The 15746-nt window shown below is 40.7% G+C and overlaps 1 protein-coding gene across 1 annotated transcript in view; it reads left to right on the top strand.

Moving 5' to 3' along the window:
- The window catches only part of LOC5572106 (tripeptidyl-peptidase 2), a 30414-nt gene extending 24542 nt beyond the window's left edge, over positions 1-5872 (top strand). Inside the window, exons 7-10 of the mRNA XM_021842717.1 lie at positions 2947-3052; positions 3128-4241; positions 4850-5039; positions 5107-5872. Coding sequence (XP_021698409.1) covers positions 2947-3052; positions 3128-4241; positions 4850-5039; positions 5107-5316 — 1620 coding nt within the window. The 3' untranslated portion in view covers positions 5317-5872. The remainder of the gene's footprint in view (positions 1-2946; positions 3053-3127; positions 4242-4849; positions 5040-5106) is intronic.
- The last annotated feature ends 9874 nt before the right edge of the window (positions 5873-15746 follow it).

The raw sequence follows: 15746 nt of genomic DNA on the forward strand, positions 1-15746 counted from the left end.
GCCGATTTCCCTACTATTGATACCAATTTAGTTGTTTGTGCAATCTGTGAAACCATTTGTAATGTAAAGATCCATGAGTAAATGTTTTCTCAAACGCTTTGTTTATTATTAATCGTAAAAAGCAATATCTTATGAAAATATATTTGAGTTTTAAGACGGTAGCATACAGCTGAATCTAAATAAGGGTTATTTATTGAAAATCTTTTAAATCTTTAAACATATTTTTTATATAAAATTTAAAATACTTTTTACAACCATTTTAGTTTTGTATGAATAAATAAATTTTGATTAAAAATATACAATTTTACTATTTACTGAATTTAGAATCAACTGAACAGCAACACTGCTAAAACAAGCTTGTTTTATGGAAACCTGGACAAACATTTAAAAAGGGCACATCGACGTTGGTAAACAATGGCTTTGTAAGATGCTGTTGAGCCCAATTCAACTCGATCGCGCTTACAAATACTAGTATCAGGAAGAGCTAACACTAATCTTTCTGATAGTGGTGTTAGTTTGCATGGGCGAGCTAAAAAGGGCTCAACAGCAACGTTTCTGACAAAAGGCTCAAGACCTCTCCAGCCCTTTTCAAATGTTTGTCCAGAAATATGTGTCATGGCCTTCTACGGTTCGATTGAGTTGTCATCATATGGTACAAGCGATTCATTGTATCATACTATTGGTGGAAGAAGATCACTTATGGTACGTATCTCTTACTAAAATAAAAAAAATGTTCAGGACCCCCCGATAGAACATTTTCAAACCGGTCTCAAATGAAAGGGGAAAGCCTAAGCTTTCATTTGGTGGGTGTTTCAGCGATACTGATTTTTTTATATTAATGTTTTCTACCAGAGACACCGTGTAATGGGAAGTTTGCCGACTGTGAGGATCGTAGGAAGGCGTGCCTTCGAAAACGTAGGTGTCGACTACGCCGGTCCCATTGTTTTGAAAGCTAGTGCTCTGAGAACTACCAAGACAATCAAAGGGTACAGTGGATCCACAATTAAGAATCGCCCACAATTTATGAATCAGTTGACTTTAAATGACAAAATAACAACAAAAATCAACACAAAACATCACGTAAACAATTTTACTCAAAATAAATTATAAGTGAAAATGTTTCCGTGATGTTTTGTGCTATTTTTTACTGTTATTTTGTCCTTTAAAGGCAGCTGATTCATAAATTGTGGGTGATTCTTAATTGTGGATTCACTGTATATTGCAGTATTGGTTTGTCTTGGCACAAAGGCTGTTCATTTGGAAACACTTATGGACTTGTCCTCAGGTACTTTCAATTCTGCATTGAAGCGATTTTGCAGTCGTCGTGGACTGCCCAGCCAAATATGGTCCGACAATGAGACGAATTTTGTTGGTGCTGACCATCAACTGAAAGATCTTCTGCAGTCAACTTTCATTCCGAAATTAATCGTTATTTGAGTGGTCTCGGAGTAAAGTGGACCTTCATAACACTGCTCCCCGTATGGGCGGAATATGGGAGAGTGCTGTGAAGAGTATGAAAAAGCATCTTCGAATAGTCCTTGGCAAACATATGATAACCTACGAAGATATGACCACTATATTAGCACAAATAGAAGCGTGCTTGAACTCACGCTTTGTCCTCATCTACTGATTCATGCGAAGCGCTGACTCCTGGTCATTTCGTCATTGGACAACCACTGAACCTTGTTCCTGAACCTGGTTTGGATTTGCTTTCGGAGAACCGCCTCGATAAATATCAACGTATAAGAAAAGTAGTTGAGGATCTGTGGGACCGTTTCAAGACAGTACGTGTCGTCATTGCAAGCCAGGAATAAGTGGCAAGCATCTGTAGAAAATGTGAAGGTAACTGACTTGGTGCTGGTAAAAAACGATTGCACTCCGCCAGCATATTGGAAACGAAGCGGAGTGGTGCGTTACGTGACTCTACAGAGGGGCCAAACTACATATCAACGACCTATTCACAAGTTGGTGGTGTTACCGAGTAATTGAGGCATCCGCTTCAACGCGGGGTGTTTGTTGCTAATTCTTTATACTCCTTTGTCCTTGTTGGCCAAACCCGAAACACTATGTGCAAGAAAACAACGAACAAAGAGAAAACAATTAAGAGAATCGAGACGAGAGAAAAACGTCGCCTTCCGCTATGATCAACCTCATGTAATATCATAAGTAAAAATATACGAAAAAAAAGCACTTTCTCGCTGTTTCAATTCGAAACGAAATGGCGGATTTGTTTTTATGCTATACGCATAATTTATTGAATCAACAATGAAAAAATAAAACAAATAAAAGTTTCATTTGATGTAAAGTTTTTCTTATATTGTTTCAACAAAGTTCCTGTTGCTCTCATTAAATTCAACAATATTTTGGTTTTATCCTGATTAAAAATCATTGTTGTTCCTACGCATTGTTTTTAATTGCAAGAAATTGAAAAAGTTTATTGAAAGCAACAATCATATTTATTGTTTTGAATAGCTGTTAATTATCTTCCCTGGCCACGATCACAGGGTTTGACGGTGCCAAAGTAGAAGGTGCATCATAATAATATCCGTATGTGAAATATATCACCTTCCCAATACTTTGGCGCACCTCTAACGGTTCATGATTTATCATGAAACGGCTGCATTCAGGAGGAGGATCTGTTAATATATTTCGGCATATTGTCAGGTCCTCTTCGGACGGAGAGACCGCCAGGGCTCAGTAGTTACTTATAAACCAGTGCTGGTTGTTGATGTTTCAATTCGTTTACACGAGCAGTAGCATCCCTAGCATCCTATGTACTGATCAGCAATGGTGGTTAAGTTTCGAAGCTAACGTGTGATCAATCGTGTTATAATGCAACATATGAATGGGTGTTTGGTGGAACTCTGCGTTACACTTGTCGTTATTAAAATTAGTGATTGTGAGGTTGTTAATTGAGTTGCTAACTTTCCGTTTTAAACTTTTCAGGGCGATAATATATTGGAAGTATGTATCGCAAAATATTGGTCCAATTTCGGTACGGTACCACTGAAGTATTCCGTCAAATTCCATGGCATTTCTCCATTGAATGGAAGTAAGTATCTACATTAGACAGACAATACAGATATATCGGTGTATTCATGCGCGACTTATACTTTGCATTTTCCAGATATTATGCATAGCGCCAGTGGGATACATCGAATTGATCTGACCACTCTGTCGGCCGAAGAAGTGCTCCCATCGGTGTCCCTCAAATCAGCGGTCATGATATTGAAACCGTCGGAAACGAAAATCACACCGTTGACCACGCGAGACGTTGTGCACCCAGGTCGTCAAATCTACCAAAACGTGCTAACGTATAGTATGCACTTGAATAAAAGTCAAGAGGTTGCTTTCTACGCTCCTCTGTTCAGTACCGTACTGTATGAAAGTGAGTTCGAATCTCAGTTCTGGATGGTTTTCGACTGCAACAAAATGATGGTTGGATGTGGCGATGCGTACTCAAATGATTCCTTCTTGAAGCTGGAAAAAGGTGACTATACTGTACGCTTGCAAGTACGTCACGAAAAGAAGGAGCTGCTAGAAAAGATTTCAGAGACAAACATGCTGGCAAATATCAAATTGGCTAATGCGTTGTCGGTAGACATCTATAAATCGTACAATCAAGCTATCGTCAATGGGAAGAAGATAACAACTTTCGCTTTCCCGGCCGGAGTTACTCGTCCAATCTATCTGGCTCCAATCACAAACGAAAAGCTTCAGAAAGCCTCATTCCCAAATCAGTGCTCCTGGCTAGAAGGGACGATAGTTTATGCCAAGGACGAATTGGGTAAAAAGTGTGACACTCATGGCTTCCAATATATTCTGACGGAAGGCCCAACCGTGAAGAAGAATGGCACCGGCAGTCCCAAGGAAAACAAGAGCAAATTCGAGGAATACAGCGAAGGCCTCCGTGATTATCAAGTCGCGCAGATTGCCAAACTGGATGCGGAAAACGCCGAAGCTGTCTACAAGACTGTACTGAAAGACAATCCCACTTTTGTGGGAGCTCACTTGGCGTTGATCGAGAATTTGGATAGCAACGACCTGAAGATGAACCTGCCGCTCACATTCGCCAACAATTTGGATAAAAATGACAAAAATGCCGCCGCACTGTTGAAGTTCAAGTTGATCAAGATCATTGAATTGGCTGAGTTGGCAATGAAGGAAATCGATCAGAACGCACTACTGGCATACTACGGACTGAAAACGGACAGTAGATCGAATGCAGCGAAAATTAAAACGTGAGTATTTATTCAGAAAAGGTGATAGCAGGTCTCTTTTTAGATACTTGGTCACTATTTTAACGCAGATCTCTATTTTTAATTGAAGGTCTCTAATGTCTCGTTTTTAACCAAAATGTCACTTCTTTCACAGTCAGGCTTTAAAGACTCTTACGCGATTCCCGACCAACCAGTTACATTTTTTTACATTTCTTTATATTTTTCGATGAAAATTGTTAAGAGATTTGAAAAAATATTGCTCCAAAAATGACTTGTTTTATTTTAAAAGGCTTCTTATTGATGATACTTTTGAAGAACAAGTCCTTTTTGAAAATAAAAATAACACTGTCAAACTTTCAGTCAATTAATTAAATCAATAATGAAGACGTTTGAAAATCGACCGTTCTAAACGTTGTGTCTAATTCATGTTAGATTTTATTATTTTGGTGTTTTTTTTATTATTACAACATTGTACATTGTAGTCGAACTATGTACAGAAAATAGTTTGCAATTTCATTGATAAATTAGAAAACATATAGCATGCACAAGGTATTTTTAAGACCCTGCCAACTCTGATTACAGGTAAACTTAACACTCCTAATGTACCTATTTCCGGTTTGTCATTGCAGTCAAATGGACAAACAAAAGCAGCAATTACTGGACGCAGCTCAAAAGAAACTAATAGCTCTATCCAAACTGCGCGTCATCAAGGCGGTTGTGGACAGCAACGAGGTGGGGGATGACGGTGTGGATCAGCTGGAAAACATCGAGCAGTTGTTCAGTGACATTGGAAAGTTTATCGATTACAATGACACCAAGGTAAGCCAAATTGAAATGCTTTTATGCAAATGAATATAATGCTTCACAACACATTCATTATCAACAGGTGCTATTATCATCGATTTGGCATGCATACACCTTGAATCAGTATGGGCGCATGCTGAAATACCTAGGCAAACTTTACGAGGATAAACTTTCGCGAGAAATTGTGGAAGAACAAAGCAGAGTTGTGTCCGAGCGGAAATGGCCTCACATCGAGCAGCTGCTGAATAAAGTGGTCGTCACCTCCAATCCACAAGGATTTAGACTGTTTTAAAATGCCAAGGACCAGACTAAACCATTTACCAAGTTCCACTAATCAATGTTGTTACTCCATTCATTCACAGAGATATATAGGAACAACATGGCGAGATTTCACGTCTTACCAACGCCACGTTCAATTGATATGATGAAGACTTTCAATCTAGTTTTAACGAATCAAATCCAACCGTAACATTTTGTTCGAAAAACAAGAACATAAAATAATTGTAAATTTGAAATGCCATTTCAAATCACCGTGATTAACGTCCACTAATCACTTCACTTGACAGTCGTTCACTAGATAATTCAGATAGCTTCAAATTTAACTTAATAATACGTTTTTAAAGTGATAGCGTTTAATTCATCAATATGCGAAGCTGCTCATCCAAATACCCTTTGGGATTCATTCAGCAAGCGGACGTTTGCATTTAGGAACCGATGAATCGAGCTTTTAATGAAACAAGATATGACATGGCGCAACAAATTGTTCGGTTGACGAAGTCAGAAAACAAGGTAAATGTAATTGATTTCTCATTTAGATCGATTTAATAATAAATATGAGCTCTAATGTACGGATATAATTTTTCTTTTGATATCACATCTAAAGAATTGCTTGGACACCTTCATGTTTCACTTTGGTATGGGGGGTCGAATTATCTGAAATTCGGCAATAAGATGTTCAGTGTAATTTTTCAGTGCATGGAAAATTTGGGATCATTCCTTCCACGATTCTATTAGAATTTGTATTAGTAACTATTCCCGGTATTCTTTTAGCGATTTTTAAAATAATAGTTAAGAGTTTCATAAGCAATTCCACTAATAATTACTTGAGATGGCAGCTATCCAGCTAAGGTGGCAGCTATCCAGGGAACTACGCTGACCAAAACCTGGAGAACGTGAATTCCGAGCGGTGGATCGCATCGCCAACACTTCATTCAAGTACTGCTACAGCGGCGGTGGCAGAGCAGAACGTGGAGTTGATGTCAAGATAGTCATCGGCGCACTGAGAACAGCGTTGCGGTTGAAAATACTATATCAGAGGGTTAAATTAAATACACAACGCCACTTGATTTGTGCAGACTAAATTCGCATTTATTTAGAATATTTTGTGCATTCAATTTTACCATGGCACCATTTGTATAGTAAAAATTACTATATCATGGTTAAAAACTTGGAGCAGACCAGAATCGAACCGAGGATCTGGCGATTGTCAAGCGCGAACGCTAGCCGCTCGGCTATCGACGCGGTTGGATTGAGAGGGAACAAAACGCAAATAAAAAGCGTTCATGATAGCTCAATCGTGGTTGGAATAGTAAATTTAAAAACACGTTCATGGTTCTCATTACTGCAACGCTTGTTTCAGTGCGATGCAAATGCGCAGATCGGGTAAGAAGATTTCTTCCAACCCGCCATTGGAACGGAGAGCCTCCATTTCGTTACCAATAATAATGGCCTGTGGATTGTAACCTTCGCTGCTGCTAGAGTGATGTAAACCAGCAGTACTGTGCATAGTAACGCACGCAAGAATATCCGCAAACACACCTGACGACACCAGAGTGGAGATGCCTGCTCCTAAATAAACCACGTGCTGGTTGATGGGTGACATTTCTCAGATGTCATAGATGTCAGGACTGTAATTGATTCTCGTTCTCGTGTGTCCGGGTTCACCCCCGTTTTTTCCAAATCTTTGGTTTAACGAAGCTTAGTGCAAAGTGTTTTTATTGTAGTGAAGAGCCTTAGTTCGGCTTGGAAGCGGAACACTTTCGGCGAAGCCATTGTGTTGTCGTTTAATCGAGCTTTGCGCAAAACTATTGGACGTTTTCGCCATTGCGTGGTTCTTTTCCCATCACGTGTATCGTAGAAAACAGCTCGCACCTCCTCCCGTGTGCTACCTGAGTGCAGTGCAGTATTTAACAGTGATCATCGTCTGTAGTGAGCGTGTAGCGTGGACAGCGGTACGCACTCCCCGCCGACAGTGGTCACCATCGTTATCGACCCAATGGTGGTTGGTGGCAGGCAGAGCAGACAGAGTGAGAGACCAAGCAACACATACACACGTAGCTGTGAACGGTCTGGTTATTATCCGATCACGTGTATCGTCGAAGACAGCCCGTACCTCGTCCCGTGTGCTACCTGAGTGCAGCGCAGTGATCAACAGTGTGATCATCTTCTGTAGTGTGCGACAGCGGAGATGTGTCTCAAATGGACTCCAATAATCTATCATCTCCGACGTCCCCCGCCTCAAGGCCTACCCGCCTGACTCTGGTGGGCCTTTTGTTGTTTTCTTTCAACCCAAAGGCAAACGGTTGAACACTATTCAGATCAGTAAGAATCTGACTAAGCGATTCTCTTCCGTTGTCGCCATTGAAACAGTGGGTTCTGGTAAGCAGTGACCGTAAACAGGCCAATGAGATTGTGGCCTGTGAGTTCTTTACTCGAAAGTATCACACTTAGCTGCCAAGCCATCGGGTTGAGATTGCGGGAGTGGTCACGGAAGGCAGTATGACCTGCGAAGAATTGATGCAGGGTTGTGGTCGCTTCAAAAATCCTTCTCTCCCATCTGTCCCCATACTGGAATGCAAGCAATTGCACTCCGTATCAATGGTGGGAGAAAAGAAGATCTATTCAAATTCAGACTCCTTCTGTGTGACCTTTTTCGGATCTGCTTTGCCGAATTTTCTTATAATCGGCAAACTTCGTTTACCTGTGCGGCTGTACGTTCCGAAGGTAATGAATTGCACCAATTGCAAGCAGCTGGACCATACTGCCCAGTATTGCTGCAATAAACCTCGCTGTGCTTCTTGCGGGGAGAGACATGTGGATGGTGCATGTAGTATACCAAAATGCGTTTATTGCAATGAAAGTCCACCACATGCCCTCGAAAACTGTCCGACGTACGTACGCCGGCAGCAACATCAGCGACGATCTTTAGAGCGGCGCTATCGGCGGAGTTTTACCGAGTTGTTGGAAAAGGCTGCTCCGTCTGCTGAATCACAAAATATCTACTCTGCCCGTAACTGCATATTTGTAACATTCGACAAAAGTACTGCCCATAACTGCAAAACAGTCACATTCGACATTTTTGACAAATTGGAGTTAATACCATGGAGAGTAATTAAATGATAAATACTTTCGATCAACTTACTGAAATCTGTGAGATTGTTCTAGAAAATTCGAAAAAAATACCAAGTTGTTTTGTCACATTGGTAATAATAACCGCATAACAGTCACACTGAGATTATAAATGAGCCTTGTAATGTAATAGCAATGAAATTTCTTTCAGAATTATTTTCTGACTATTCACCTAGTATGTGATATCAGTTGTACAAAATATTAACCTCAAATAAGCACTTTTGAGTTCCTGATAATTTTTAGAAATTTTAGTTTTCTCCCATACTGCCATAAAATGCACACTTAACGTTCCATTTACTCAATGCCTACTTTTGTCGAATGTTACAAATATGCAGTTATGGGCAGAGTAGGCATTGAGTAAATTGAATAACAAGTGTGCCTTTTATGGCAGTATGGGAGTATGCTCAGTTATGCCTTAACCACGGTTGTTCATTAGGAATTTCCACTCCCACGGAACAGGCTGGGGGGAACTGTATGACGACCACCGATCAACGTTGATATATGACCTCTGCGACGACTTCAATATGACAATTCTCAACACTGGGGAAGTTACACGAGTGGCACCTCCAGCTCAAGATGGAAGTCCTAGGGATAGCCGTTTAGACCTCTCAATATGTTCAAGCTCGTTATCGCTGGATTGTTCGTGGAGGGTAATCCAGGATCCCCATGGTAGCGATCACTTGCCGATCGTAGTTTCAATTTCCAATGGAACACAACAGTCTTCATCCATCGATCTTGCATACGACCTCACAAAACACATAGACTGGGGCACGGTGTACTAAAATTAAGAAGGTGATATACTCCGAAAGCTGACAGCTACTTGACGACGTCATTCCTATCCACCTCGAACAAATTTGCGAAAAAAATGATCTAGTGGTCCGGAAGGTATATGGTACGATAGGAGTGACGTCACATGTTTATAATGAAATTCGATATTTACATTAGTGAAGAGACTGCCTTGTTAATTTTTATGCCGTGGACTGGGGAAAGTACGTGGATGCGATAATTGATGGAGCACAAGCGGTAGAAGTTCTTCATCCGTTGGAAGAGTATCGCTTTTTATCCGAGTTGATTCTCAACAGCGCTCTTCAAGCACAACGTCGTCCTGTGCCAGGTCCGTCGGTTCGTAAGAAGCCTCCTTATCTGTGGTTGGATGACGAGTGTAAGGAACTCTATCGCGAGAAATCCGCCGCGTTTAAGGACTTTCGGAAACGTGGTTCAATTGACAACTATGAGCGCTATTCTTCCCTTGAACGCAAGTTTAAAAGCTTGGTCAAAGCGAAGAAAAGCGGTTATTGGCGTCATTTTGTGGAAGGGTTACCACGTGATCGCGTGCGACGAGATATCGGTGGATAGGGACGCCTTGGATAGACCATTTTCGATGGTTGAATTCTCACTTGCTCTTCTTTCATGTAACAATTTCGCTCCAAGAATGGATCGAATCAAGTTCAATTTGCTTAAGGGCCTCCCTGACGTCGCAAAGAGGCGCCCATTGAACTTGTTTAATCACTTTATGGAGTGTAACATTGTTCCGGATGACTGGAGGCAGGTGAGAGTAATAGCCATCCAAAAACCCGGGAAACCCGCTTCGAACTGTAATTCGTACCGTCCAATTGCAATGTTGTCGTGTATTCGCAAGATGTTAGAGAAGATGATTCTTTTTCGACTGGATAATTGGGTTGAATCGAATGGCATTCTGTCAGATACGCAGTTTTCGCAGAGCCAAACCCGACTAAGGGTACATAACAAAATTATATCAGCATATGTTATTATGTTATAAGTTTTTTTTCGAACATAGGTTGTTACAAACTTGATGCAGAATGTTGTTAAAATAAAATTATAACAAAAAGTGTATCAATAGTAACATAAACATAACAAAATGTGTTTTAATTCTATCAAAAACATATCAAACCAAGTTATAATGTTTGATACAATGTATCAAAATTATAATACTGGTCGATATACGATACCATTGTATATTATTGAAATGCATAACTATCTATTTATTTTGTTTTAAAGTTGTTAAAAATGAACAAAAAAATATGTTAAAGGGAAATAAAACACATTATGTTATATTTCTGTTTTATTATGTTCTATGGATAACGGAGCCTAACAAAATTATATCATAATATGATATGCATATCATATTCTGATAACATTTTATTATATTTTTGTTACAAGCCTCTAGTCGGGAAGGAACGAACGACTGTCTTGCGCTGCTGTCTTCAGAAATTCAACTTGCCTTTGCCCAAAAAGAGCAGATGGGTTTAGTGTTTTTGGATATTAAGGGTGCTTTTCACTCAGTTCGTGTTGATGTCCTTTCAGACAAACTTCAAGCAAGTGGCCTTTCATCAATTTTGAACAACTTTCTGTACAATTTGTTGTCTGAGAAGCATATGAGTTTTACTCATGGCAGATTGACAGTTTCACGAATTAGCTACAATAACTCTACCACAGGGCTTATATCTGAGTCCCATTCTTCTTTATAATTTTTATGTGAGAGGCATTGATGACTGTCTCATGGAAAATTGTTCGTTAAGTCAGCTGGCAGATGACTGTGTTGTTTCTGTCACAGGACCAACAGCAGCCGAACTACAAGAACCCTTACAAGATACTCTGGACAATTTGTCTACTTGGGCCTTAAAGCTGGGTATCGAATTCTCTACGCAGAAAACTGAGATGGTTGTCTTTTCAAAGAAACACAAACCTGCCAAGTTTCCGCTAACACTCATGGGTAAGACAATCACACATAGCATGTCTTCTAAATATCTCGGGGTCTGGTTCGACGCCAAATACACCTGGGGGAAACACATTGCGTATCTGACACAGAAATGCCAAAAACGAATCAACTTCATGCGAACTATAACCGGCACATGGCGGGGAGCCCATCCGGAAGATCTGATCAAGTTGTACCAAACAACTATCTTGTTGGTCTTAGAGTACGGTAGTTTCTGTTTTAAATCCGCGGCGAAAACACATATGCTGAAAATACAGCGGATTCAGTACCGTTGTCTTCGCATTGCGCTAGGCTGCATGAACTCGACTCACACGATGAGTTTAGAGGTACTTGCAGGAGTACAGCCCCTGACAGATCGTTTCGCGGAGTTAACACTCAGGTTCCTCATCCGTTGTGAGGTTCTCAATCCATTGGTTATTGAAAACTTCGAAAAGCTGTTTCAACATAATCCTCAAACTCGTTTCATGAGTGTGTACTACTGGTACATGACGCTGGAGGTCAGCCCATCTTCGGTTAACACCAATCGTGACAACTTCCTAGACTTCAACTGTTCCTCTGTAGTATTTGATTTGTCCATGAAACAAGATATCCATGGTATACCAGATCACTTTCGTTCAAAGTTTATCCCTCCCATGTTTTTAAGTAAATTTGGGTATGTCAGCGAGAACCGACAGTTCTTCACTGTCAAAAACGGATGATATCACTGGTTTCGGTGTTTACATGCTTCAAAAGCCATGTTCTGTATATGTTGCTGAGCTAGCAGCTATACATTACACCTTAGAGTACATCAGTTCTCTCCCACCCGAGCACTTCTTCATTTTTTTCCGACAGTTTAAGTTCTCTGGAGGCTGTTCGGTCAATGAAGCCGGTGAAGCACTCAACGTACTTCCTGAATAGAATAATTCGCTCTTACACTATTACCCAAGCTTTGGTCCCTTCCCATTGCTCCATTCCGGGCAATGAGAAAGCGGACGCTCTGGCTAAGGTAGGCGCTAAAGAAGGTGATGTTTAAGAGCGTCAAATCGCCTTCGATGAATTTTTTGCATTGGCCCGTCGGGAGACCTTGATCAGCTGGCAACAGAAATGGAGAGACGGAGAAATGGGTAGATGGCTGCATTCCATATTTCCACAGGTGTCGAAAAAACCATGGTTTAAGGGGTTGGGCATGAGCCGTGATTTCATTCGTGTCATGTGTCGGCTTATGTCCAATCACTATTCGTTAAGCGCGCATACCCACCGTATTGGGCTCTCTGAAAGCAATCTCTATGTTTGCGGCGTGGCTTACTAGGATATCGAACATGTTGTGTGGGGATGCGGTGAGCATCGTGGCATCAGATCTGTGCTGACTGAAACTCTCCGGATCCGAGGAAAACAGCAGAAACCTGTCAGGGAAGTGTTGGCGGGCCTTGATTTAGAATATATGAATTTTATCTATCTGTTTTTGAAGAGTATCAATATCCGAGTTTGATTGTCGTTCGTTCCATGTCTTTCTTTTTCACCTTCAAATTGTCCTCTTTTCGTCGTGTCTCCCATAAACCGTTTTTGTTTAGATTCGTTACAGATCTGGAAATCCTGTCCCTTCAAGCTTCATCAGTATAGTAGTCTAAGTAGCTTAAGATATCCCGAAAAATCCTTTCCTTTCCTGATGTACAAATGTATTCCCTAACCTTAAAACTTCCCCAAACTAACATAGTTTTTAAAATGAATACAAATTTAAAAATGTATATAATGTACAAAAAAAAAGAAAATATTTCGGCTCTGTTATGCCATACGGCGCCCGAGCCTGCCAAATAAACGAGATAAGTAAAACAAAATCTAAACCAAGCTTATTTGAACGCATTTTTGGAAGGATAATTAAAAGTTCGAAAAGGCTTAGTGTCCTTCAAAACTGTAGTTGATTTTTCCGGGGATCAAGTCCGGGTAGCCACATCCTTGCTATGTGTGGGGCACTTAACACCTTCTCTCGGCGGAACATGAGGAACATGCATCGTAAATCGAGGAAACGGTTCTTCAAGACGAGGTCATCGACCAACTATACAAATGTTCGAAATATGGAATCGCCTTACAAGAATTTGTAAGCCATCATTTACAGAGAATTCATTCAGAAGTTAGAGAAAGATTTGAAGCAAAATCTGACGTCGTTCTGGAAATATGTCAGGTCATTGAAAGCAAATTCTAGAATACCAACGAATATTGTTGATCAATATATTGTTTGGCGGAGTGACTGCGGATTCGGATGCTGAAGCAGCAGGACTTTTCGCCCAGTTCTACAGCGCAGATGCGCCTACAGCTCACGCGGAATGCTATGAAAATGTACCAACGTGCAATATCAACGGTCCTGAACTAAGTTCCTCATTAGAGAGTGTGCGAAAAGCTCTGGAAGATGTCGAGGAGTCAGCACTCTTTGACTGTGGTGTGGACGGTTTGATGAATTCTTCATACCGTTTGGCGTACCACAAGGAAGGGTACTTAGATCACTCATCTTCACTCTTTTCGTTAATGACATTTTCTAACGACTCAGGTCCCCGAAGCAATTGTTTGCAGATAATTTTAAGTTCTACAGAGTGATCGAATCAACCATAGACTGTCTTGCCTTACAAAATGACATTGATGATGTATTACTGTGATGTTATCAGAACGAGAGGCAGGTAAACATATCAAAATTCAGGGTGATTTCGTCTACGCGTCGTCGGAATGTAATGAAGAGAGCGATACAGGGCAGCGACAGTCGAAGAAAAGTGAATCTACCGCAGAAAGAAAATGCAGAAAGCGAAGAAAGTGGTAGCTAAAACTCAAGATAGCATAAACCGGAACGATATGCGGAGATTTCATACGATGGTCAATGGCAATGGTGCCCCTTAATGCGCAATGATCGAGAAGGGAATTTGCTGACCGTTAAAACGGCGGTGGCTGCCAGGTGGATGGAGCACTCTCAACAGTTGTTTATTAGCAAGAAATGGAAATGTAGCGAGAAACAGGGTGAATACTGATGAAGGCGGTCAATTTGTAGACCCACCGACTATAGGAGAGGTTAATAAGGCTGTTAGCCAGCTGAAGAACTGTAAGGCTGCTGGGAAGGATGAGATCCCGGCCGAAATTTTCAAGCACGGAAGTGAGCAGCTTTACAAATCGATCCACCGATTACTTCTGAAGGTATGGGAGAACGAAGAAATCTCGCATAATCTGGGATAACGCCCTAAAAGCCATTGGTAACCACGTGTGTAGCTCGTTGTTTCTGAGCAAATAAATGAGTAAGCATCGAAACAAACACCACTGGCAGGTAAAGAATGTTCCTTTTCTCTCCATAACGTTGTTAAATAACGTGTAAGTCTATTCAAATTCTCAGAAACAACGAGCTACACACATGGTTACCAATGGCTTTTAGGGCGAGATCATAAATTATGCGAGAAATGCTTACCGGTTGGTTAGATAGCCTCATACGCCCAATCTACAAGAAAAGACACAGAAGGAAGTGCGCCAACTGCAGAGGGATTACCTGCTGAATTTGGCGTACAAAATATTGTCGTGCATCCTGTTTAACATAAACAAACAGCTGCTCGAGGAGTCCTTCGTCTGCGAATACCAAGTAGTTTCGTAAGGGCCGCTCGACAACAGTCGCAGACAAGAGAGTATAACATGCTGCCATCTGTTTATTGATTTCAAGGTGGCGTACGATTCAGTGAAAAGAAATGAGCTGTGGCATTATGTCAACAACATATTAGTAATATGCGTTTTTTATCTTTTATAAGCAGGTGAAATCGACTCACCTGTAAAAATTATGAACTGCTACGGCAAATGAAATGTAATATGATGTTACATTTCATTTGCCGTAGCAGTTCAGAATTTTTATAGGTGAGTCGAAATCACCTGCTTATAAAAGAGAAAAAAACGCTTTCAATTTACTAAACCTAACTTAACCTAAATATATGACGCATTAATCGTGGCAATAGAAGATAGCAACGACTTTTGTCTAAAATTATTATATATTTTTGACATTTGTTCCAATGTTTCAGCAAAGGTTATTCTATGTAACTTATTAGTACTATACCAGATAGGGAGCTTGAGAATCATTAAAAAAAATATGTGAAATCCTCTGCTGAACTTTGTTCATGGTATTACAACTGCTAGTCTATAGGTCGTGTTTTTCGATTCAATGAAAATGGAGGTGTACCAGCGAGTAGTGCTTTGTGAAGCCCAAGCAGGACAGTTCGGTTTTGCGAGTTCTGTTTGATATTTTGACCTTGACGCTTGCTCCTGTGGGAGCGGGTGACGAGGGCAGGATCAAACATGTCGCGCGTCGGTCGAGTGAAGTGAAAAAGTTCCGCGATTGGTTAGTTCTGTTTGATCTTCGACCTTGGCAGTGCGTCAAGAAAGCCCGAGCAGTCGTCAGCTGTTTTCCCTCTCGAGTCGTGCGCCTATTTTCTCTGAGTGCTTTTATATAGCCGAGCAAACGAGTTAAGCTGAAAGTGGATTGTTGCTGCTCAGTCAAGGATGACGGATCAATTGGTGAGCTCGTTTCATGCTACTACTTCTAATCTATAAAACATGTATGAATGCACATTTAACCGATACAACGG

This window comes from Aedes aegypti, chromosome 2, assembly GCF_002204515.2.
Source record: "Aedes aegypti strain LVP_AGWG chromosome 2, AaegL5.0 Primary Assembly, whole genome shotgun sequence".
NCBI lineage: Eukaryota > Metazoa > Arthropoda > Insecta > Diptera > Culicidae > Aedes > Aedes aegypti.